The sequence below is a fragment of the Gymnoscopelus braueri genome, assembly GCF_963280865.1.
Source record: "Gymnoscopelus braueri genome assembly, chromosome: 21".
NCBI lineage: Eukaryota > Metazoa > Chordata > Actinopteri > Myctophiformes > Myctophidae > Gymnoscopelus > Gymnoscopelus braueri.
In genome coordinates, this window is record NC_137623.1 from 2,742,822 (window position 1) to 2,752,821 (window position 10,000).

Sequence of the window (10,000 nt, forward strand, 5' to 3'; positions counted from 1 at the left end):
GTCAATATCTTTAAACATAACATGACATATTTGAATAGCTTAGTATTGAATGCACAATAACATGGTATGTTTATACATATTTTGTAGAGAAAGAAAAGGTCTTTTGCACACCTACTGGGACAACCTGTGGGTAGGAGCAGGCTCCAGGCAACCATTTGTTCATGTTTATACATATAAAACACAATTTTATACATAAATATATGATATATGTGGTGGCCTACCCCCTACCCTACGAGGTAGGGGGTCCCTGCTCCATCACCCCATCAGTTTGGGGGTCCCTGGTCTGAAAAGGTTGAAGACCCCTGATCTAGAGAGCTGTTTACAATTGTCTTCTAACGACACATTACACAAGTGCTTATTATTGTATAGTTAATTAAACTCAGAGGAGTCCATTAGGTTACAGCGGACTTTTGGGATGAAGAAAAAAGAAAAAACCTCCGACATCTACACTTCATGGAGTAAATTTTTTTGTACTTAATTAACCGAAATAAAGTAACAAAAAAAATAAAAAATAACAAACCCGGGGAAAAAAAACTAAACTTTTTCATGTAAAGGACCACCCCAAAATGATGTTTTTGGCCGCCGACCCCCATCAAAATGTTTTGTTCCAGGGACCCCCCGCAGAAGCAAAGATTTGAGGTACAAATGTTTGCTTAAAGATAAGGATAATTCCTTTTAACACATTGAATGCCAAAAACGGTCCGGACCGTTTTTGAGGATCCAAACGAGAAGTGCCGAAAACGGTCCGGACCGTTTTTGACCCAATTCTATTTTTATACATGTGGGCCACGTGGGGCGCTAAAACGAAACTTTGACATCACCCAAGGAGTTTCTGAGAAGAAGTGGCTGGATGTGGCTCCATGTCAAAAATCCTTCCGGTCGGCGTTTTCAATGTTATCTCCTTGACTAAAAGCTTAATATCTCCATTTCTTTTTAATGTGGTGAAAACGAGCCGTTTTCGATCGGCGATCACGCTGCAATGGAGGATCGCGTTAGAAATATTATTGTTCCAGGCGTTAGTCGGGACCCTCCGCCGTCTCGCACGCACGCTTTGTTTACATGCACTTCCGCGTCGGGGCTTCTACAGCACGAAACGTATAACGCAAGTGGATGGAAGAAATGCAGGCACTCAACGTATAATATTTTAATAAACCTCTGGCACCCAATGTGTTAACACATTGACCGCCGGGCCCGTAGTTCTACGGGCCGTTAAATCCAACGGTTAAGCGCCGATCCCGTAGCCTACGGGCTGTGGTGCTTTTTCCTTTTTTTTTTTTTTTTCAATTTTCTAGGGGGACCATTTTCAGTGTAACACCACCCGATGTCGACCGGAAGTGCGATCCCGTTTTTTGTTTCCCGTCTGTCTCCATTCTAAGTCGTACACAAAAACCCCTGTAAAAGCCCCTGTAAACATGTAGTTTTTCATCCTCGCATTTCCCATGTTAAGATAAACGGTCAGAACTCAAACATGGCGGCTCCGTTTGACATGTGGTTTGGACTGGTACACGCAGGGAGATGTCGCCGATGTAAACAGACCGTGTACGGATCAATCTTAAGGATTTTAACAAGATCTATGGCGACGTGAAAAAAACAAAAAACAACAATAAAACGTTGGCACTGGTGAGTACATTATGAGATTAACCTCTGGCGGTCAATGTGTTAACAGGACGTTCATGAAAGTCCTTGCGGTCTTGTTTCCAATGAGGGCCTGTGAGCAATTAGGGGTTAAGAGTCTTGCTCAGGGACAAATTTCATTTCATCGACACATATAGCCTGGCCTGGAATCGTACCTGGGGCAACCAGGACCTCTGGCTCCCTAGGCGGGCTCACTAACCACTCAGCTATGGCCGCCCCACAATAAAAAAATTAAAAAATATATATTCAAAGATTTGCAAAAATTGTCAAGATCTTTCAAAAATAACCAAATCAATCTAAAAAGTGACACAGATGCGTCCCTGGATTGAATGTGTTCAGACGGACCTGGAACAGTTTGAACAGAGTGCGTCCGTTGGACGCCACCATCTCCAGCAGCATGTCAAACTGCTGACCCTCCGTGGTCTCACTGTACGGTGCACAGAGGGCAAAGGTCAGGAAGTCCAACAAGGAGCTGATGACCAGGGCGCCCGTTCCATGGTCCTGCAGACGAGAGAGAGAGAGAGAGAGAGACAGACCAATCAGAGACTGCTACTGCTCTCGCTACACACAAGTATTGCTACTAGGGATGTTCGATATTGACTTTTTTTTAACGATATACAGATATTGTATATAACAACATCACATACAGTATCTAATACAATAAAATAGTTATAATATCAATATAATGTCTAATAAATCTAATATAATACAGTGATGTTGTTAGACTTTCAATAAAGTGAGTCCCGGGACTCACTGGTGGTCATTTGAATGAGTCTCACTAATCTTAGATTAGATGTTGGCCTATTTGACAGAGCAGAAGCATAATTGCTTTGATGCCTATAACATTAACGAGCGTCAGCTGGACCCAGACACACACACCTGCCCTCTGCAGTGCTCTAATTTGAAAGTGAATGGAGTCTGTCTCATTTCTCTGCAGAAGCCCTTGAATATGATGGAATATTATTAAGGATTACTGTGATTATGGTAAGCTCACATTTCATATCACACACACACCATACAGTAAGAACTCCTGTAACTTATTGAAAAAATAAAAATAAATGTTTATGCTAATATCGGACATCCCTAATTGCTACACACACCTATACTCTGTGAGATGTTACTGTATGTGTAGAGTTCTAAATGAAATGCTACTGAATGATGCACACAAAATGCAATTTAGGCATTTAGCAGAGGCTTTTATCCAGAGCGACTAACGAGTGGAAGATCAGAATAAGCAGATTAATCATGAACTGTTAGTCAATAAACGCAAAAAAAATAGACTTTTGTGAAGATCGGATAAAGCTCCTAATCGTTTTCTTCTCCGTTTCACTGCTTCTCTCCTCATTGCATGGTTCAGGTCCAGCTGTGTACAGGACATAAATATTTTAAATAAATCAAAAACCCAGTGAGTATTGCATCTCTCTCTCTCGGTCAGTTTGGGGGAACAGCCTCAGATCTTCACACTGAGGGATACCAACCACATTGCTGATGAATTTTTCAAGGAGGTTCTCCAGGAACTTCTTGGAGGAGAGCAGAGAGGCCTTGTTGAGCTGCTCCTGCCTCAGGTCATAGTCATCATGCATCGGCTGGAGAGGGAACAGAGCATAAACAAAGGCATCATCGTGGAGGAAACGCGATCAGAGGGAAGTTGATGGTGATATGGGAAACCATAACACATAAAAAAGAAACAACACTGTCAAAATAACAGATGCAATGTAAAAAATAAAAGTAAAGTAGCAGGCACCAAACAAAGCAACACTGTTCAGGAGAGATAAACAAACAAACAAACAACCAAGCTCACAACGCCTTGCGTTATGAGGCGTTGTGAGCTTGTAGATCGGCATTTTTTTTAAACAATATTTGCCAATTTGGCCAATGTTTGACCAGTTTTTATAGTTTAGTTTAGTTTGTTGATTACTTTTGATGCAGTAATGGTCTTATTGTTGTAGGTATTAAAAAGGCCTTAAAAGACTTTAAATTGTCGCTTCGCTGTCATCTGGTGAGACCCCCCCCCCCCCAAAAAAAATCATGTGGGGTCCCCGACCCACAGGTTTAGGACAGTGGTTCTAAAAAAAAATCATGTCAAGGACCCCCAAAATGATATGTATTTGGCTGCGGACCCCCATCTCTAAAACATTTTCAGGGACCCCCCCAGAAGCAAAGACTTGAGTTAAAAATTTTCACTTTAAAAATATATATAAAGATTTGCACATATGGATAAAGGGGTTAAAATAATGTTTTGGCGCTTTATTAACCAATTTGGCTGGGGACCCCCTGGTACCTTGAGAAGCAGCGGTTTTAGGAGACACTTACACACATAAGGGCACAGAGCATGTCTACGGCCGCATGCGTCACTCCGTTATGGTTCCTTTTTAAAGCTTTGACCGTCTTCACACCCAGCTTCTCCCTGAACCTGGAAAACACCACAAGCACACACACACACACACACACACACACACACACATACACACAGGCTCCGTTGACCAACAATGACACACTTATAATGTTAACCCATTAAGACCTGAAGCCGATTCTACACGTCTCCTAAATCTCAACAGTTTTCTGAAAAACGTATGTTTCTATATCAGTGGTGCTCAATCTTTTTCATGTCAAGGACCCCCAAAACTATATGTATTTGGCGGCGGACCCCCATCAAAATATTTTGTTCCAGGGACCCCCCCAGAAGCAAAGATTTTAGTTAAAAATGTTCGCTTTAAAAATATATATATTCAAAGATTTGCACACATTTTCACGATTTTTCAAAAATAGCAGATCTACAAGCTCGTAGCGCGGCACTTGGTGCCGCGCTATGAGCTTGTATATCTGCTATTTTTGAATAGCCAAAGTGTAAAATAATGCTTTTTTGCTCAAATCTAAAAATGACACAGTTCCAGGTCTTAATGGGTTAAAAGGACCCGTGGCTAATAAGCCAAATATGCCTTAATACATTATAATTGTCCTCTATAACATTTGTTTTTAAATTAAAACACCTTCTATATTTTATTTATTTTAGAAATAGTTCAACGCCCGTCGCATGTTGATGATGTCATTTGTCCATGTGTGGTCTAGCCCTATGGAATTTATGGAATAAATGTGCAGAAAAAAACATTTAAAATATTGATTTGATGCTCATATTAACCTTAGGAAGTATTAAGTTGTTTTTTATTTGCACATGCATTCCATAGGGCTAGACCACACAGACAAATGACATCATCAACCTGCGACGGGAGTTGTCCCTATTGAGTGAAAGATGAACTATTTCTAAAATAAATACAATATTTAAGGTGTTTTTAATTTTTAGTTATAGAGGACAATTATAATGTATTAAGGCATATTTGGCTTATTAGCCAGGGATCCTTTAAAAAATAAACCATATAATAACGATAATGAAAATGCTAAGACCCATGGACACTTGACATCTATATAAATTTAAGTTTTTGTCTCATTCCTAAGTCAATAATTTGATGACCAGTGGACCGGTAGGCAGCGGTTCCGGTAGGAGACTCTTTGTGTCTCCTACCGGAACCGCTGCCGGTCATCAAATGATTGGCTTAGGAATGATATCCATGAATTCAAGTCTCCATGGGGTGACTAATCAATAGGAAAAAGTCATTTTGGGGGTGAACTGTCCCTTTAACCACACAGGTACCAGAAGAGGAATATGAATATAATAAATACACGTTCCTCTCATACATCCCAGTGTCTTAGATATATGAGAGACAAACATCCCAGTGTCTTAGATATATGAGAGACAAACAACCCAGTGTCTTAGATATATGAGAGACAAACAACCCAGTGTCTTAGATATATGAGAGACATGACAACCCAGTGTCTTAGATATATGAGAGACATGTCCAGAGCAGAGAGAGGGGCTACAACCACTGGTTATGTTATTCATCACTATTGATGTTATTCATCAATGGAGAAGCAACGCTTTGTTTGACAATTTGTTAAAAGAAAAAATATAATAAAAAAACACAAATCTAAAAGCGACAGGGCTGTGAGCTTGCAGATCTGCTATTTTCCGCTATTTGAAAAAATAAATTAATATGAAGCAAATACTTTGTCCCCAAAAAGCGATTACTTTTATTAAGATCGATTATAGATCTTTTATCTTATTTTTATGAATGGATTAAATTGAATAGATTGATTCACTAATGGAGGACAACTCTATAGCGAGCAGAGAGACCAGCACGACGTGATGCCTCTTCTGATCTGTCTGTCTGACAGCCTGTCTGTCTGACAGCCTCACATCAAACTGTCTGTCTGACAGCCTGTCTGTCTGACAGCCTCACATCAAAGAATGAACATGGATGAAAGGGGGAGGGCAGTGGCCAGACAGACAGACAGACAGACAGACAGACAGACAGACAGACAAGACAGACAGACAGATCAGCCAGGCGCGTGGAGGTGGGGGAAGAGGGTTGTGGAATGTTCAAACCAAAGAGAGACACACACACACACACGCACACGCGCACGCACACACACGCACACACACACACACACACACACACACACACACACACACACACACACACACACACACACACACACACACACACACACACACACACACACACACACACACACACACACACAGCAGAGGGTGGACTGAGATGCATGGATTTATATTTACGTTCCATCTGTGAATCCAGGCCCGTGACCAGACCTTGGAATGACAGAGTGAGAGCGTTAACCAAGAAGCTCAACAGGAAGAGAAGACAGAACAAAAAGAAAAAACATGGACGTTACAGAAACACAACCAGGAAGTGAATGGGATTATAATAATAATAATAATAATAATAGTACAAAACAGTAAGATATAATAACTATAATAACGAACACTAACCAAGCTGATTCAGACAATATAGAACATCACCAAACCCAGTATTGTTTATTTTTTTAATAAAAATGTCAACTTTAATAAAAATAGTAAAATCAGCAAGAAGTTGACATTTGTATAAATAAATAAAACAGTACTGGGTTTGGTCATGTTCTATATTGTCTGAATCAGCTTTGTTTGCGTTTGTTTATGTGCTAAAAGAAGTGCCCCTTAAAATAATCTATATAAATATTTTCAGGAACCTCTACGGGGGGGGAAAATTATGGGTTTTCTATCGGTGGCACCACAAAATGGCCGCCACTCCTACGCCCTAATGCTATCACACATTGCATTTCATGCTGTACTGAAAAACAAAACAAAGAAAAGGTTCCATGTGTGTGTGTGTGTGTGTGTGAGCGGGTTGGACACTCACTTGGGGAGCTGTGTGAAGGCCTGGAAGCCGGCCTTGGAGGCCACCAGGCGGCGGACGGCCTGGAACTGGCTCTCCAGCTCGGCGTTGGGCCCCGCCTGCTCAGCCTCCTGGGAGAGCAGCGCCAGGATGGCGTTGTTGATCAGCTTCTCCTTGTTCTCCGAGAACAGACCCTGAGAGAGGAGAGAGAAGGAGAGGTCTCTGACATCTAATCACAGACGTGTACGTACACAGTAGATCAGGTGGTTCTCAAGCCTACCAAGAGAGGAGAGCAGTGTTGATTTTGACAGCATATTTGGATTTGGTTTTAGTCATAGTCTTTTGAATAAAATTCAGTTTAGTTTGTGTCATATTTTAATCACCTGAAATGTTTACTTTCAGTCTAGTTTTAGTCGACTAACTATCTACAGTTGATTTAATCTACAATTATGTTATTTTTGGCGGGCCGTGATGGCATCCAAATGATTTTCACTTAGCTGCATGCTGAAAATAGCAGATCTACAAGCTCACAACGTGTCGCGCTGCGACGCGTTGTGAGCTTGTAGATCGGCTATTTTTGGTCTGTGACACCCCCCCTCGCACCCATGATGACTTGTCTTTTAGTTCTACTGGATCTCTTCTCCACTAGATCCCTCACTAACATTTAGGTCTAGTTTTTATGTGTTGACTAAATTGTCAGTATATTTAGTAGTTTAAGTCATCATAGCTTAGTTTTTATTTAGATTTGAATCGTCAGTGAAAAAGGTAGTCGACAGACATTTTTCGTCATAGTTTTAGTTGACAAAATCAACACTGGAGGAGAGAAGGAGGGAGGAGAGAAGGAGGGAGGAGAGAAGGAGGGAGGAGAGGTCTCTGACATCTCACAGACCTTGAGACCTATAATCTACAATGCATAATTATGTAACATTTTGCAGATCGCAAAGCGCAAGAGCACTGGACGCTAGTCGACAAACAAAATATCAATTAACACATCGGGTGCCAAACACGGTCTGAACCGTGTTTTCAGTCACTTTTGTTATTTTCGTTTTTTCCACACAGGAGGGGCTGGAGCAGCTCTGGAATCACCCACGGTGATTCTGAGAAGGAAGGGCCTTATAGATCACCGTGCCAAAAAACATGGCTCCCCATCCACTTCCGTTCTATCTCCTTCTCTAAAACCCCTATAACTCCCAAACTTTTTTCTATGGGGAAAACGACTCTTAAACAGCGCCGCGCAGCTCAACGGTGAGATTTCTGGCACCGAACATAATCTGTTATTATAAAATTCTGGCACCCAATGTGTTAAGTACTACAAAGTAACTTCAACAGGTCAGGTACCTGAACATCAAACCTAGCATCTGTCTACACAAACATGCTAAATCTAAATCAAGCAAACTGTAGCCTACATATCAGGGGCTTGATTTATGGCATGGCAATAAGGTCTAGGACTAGAGGACAGAGAGAGCATCACACCATCAGAAGGCACTGCAACATCTAATAATGTGACCTACCATAGGCGACTTTTGCCTCTGCCAGCAGGGGGGGGGGGGGGGGGCAAACAAAATATATGAACATATATGTTTTTATATATGCAACATATATGTTTATCATAATATATATGTGACATATACGAAATTGGACGCATGCGTATATGTCTCTATATGTTTCCTATATATCCAAATATATGCACCTATATGAACCTGAATATGGCATTCATGCAGCATATATTCTGCATATACTTGCCATATATTGGCAAAAAAATATATATCATTTTTATAATTGTAAAGACAAATAAATAAAAAATGTCGGCCACCAGGGCGCCCTATACAATCGCCTATGTGACCTACTGTACTGTACTGTACTGTACTGTACTGTACTGTACCACTACAGAAGCCAGCTTTAAACACCTCTGATACCTCCCACACTGAAGCTCTGCATATTATACTCAATCATATGTCATTCTGCGCTAAGGACACCAACCATGTGTCTAACGGTGACTCTCCACCAAACAGACTACTTCAGACTGCAGTCTGTTGTAGTCTGAAGTAAAAAAGTTCTGCACAAACTGTCGGCCGATGGCACAGCAGTAGCCTGCTAGTGTTGCCAGGTCTGCTTATTATAATTGACTTTGGGCTTGTTTTCCTGTCAAAAAGTCGCTTGTAAATATTCATAGTTGCGGATTGCTTTTGTTTGGGCTCGTTACTGAAGTGTAGTTGCTTATTTGGGCTTGCTTTAAAGATACTTTTTGAAATAGCTGATGAAATAGCTGATGGAATAGCGCTCAAGTGGTAAAACTGGTCGCTTCTTTTGGGCTCGTTTTCATAGACCTGGTCACTTGTTTCACTCGCAGAATCTGGCAACACTGGAGCCCTCAGTTTGGACCAAACCAAAACACGTACAAAACCCTCTCTCCCCCATCTTCACCACCCCGCGGCTACCGACGGGCTCTAGCCTGTCGGGAGCCAACCGAGCAAGTGCAGTCGGCGATCGACGTTCGACTAGAAGTCCCGACCCGACGGCACGGCACCGTCTACAACAGGTTGTCGGCAATAGGCGATTTCCAACGCCTTCCGCCCCCCGAGGTCGGTGCGGTGCAGAGCTAGCTTAACACAGGAGTCTTCAACAGGGGGTCCGGGACCCTTAGGGGGTCCTCAGAGTTACTACAGCGGGGCCTCCAAATGTTCTGTGTGATCAGAACTTTTTGGGTTTTGTTTTTACCTTAACCACTTGGACAAAATGGCCGCTCTACAAGCTCACAACGCATCACGTTTGCACACGTTGTGAGCTTTTGTTATAGAGGTGGGGGGAAAAAAGAGCAGACCAAGTAGTCAAATGTCAAATTTGACTAAATATTAAATGATTAATTAAATAATTAAAGGACGAATAGTGGTTATATGTCTGCAAATACACATGAACAAAGAAACATTAACACTGATGATCCAACATACTATTGATGATAGTCGCTGTCAAACAAGTCTATGAACATATCTATGAAATCTATGAAAATGTTGTAATCTGCAACACAACGTTATACAACATGTAGTGGGGGTCCCTGCTACATCTCTCTCTCAGCTAAGGGGTCCCTGCTACATCTCTCTCTCAGCTAAGGGGTCCCTGCTTCATCTCTCTCAGCT

General features: G+C 41.6%; 1 protein-coding gene across 1 annotated transcript in view; it reads right to left on the reverse strand.

Moving 5' to 3' along the window:
* The window catches only part of LOC308077338 (dnaJ homolog subfamily C member 13-like), a 107,424-nt gene that overhangs the window by 58,723 nt on the left and 38,701 nt on the right, over positions 1-10,000 (reverse strand). The window contains 5 exon segments of the mRNA XM_080417985.1: positions 1,981-2,136; positions 3,114-3,221; positions 3,949-4,048; positions 6,272-6,304; positions 6,891-7,060. Coding sequence (XP_080274111.1) covers positions 1,981-2,136; positions 3,114-3,221; positions 3,949-4,048; positions 6,272-6,304; positions 6,891-7,060 — 567 coding nt within the window.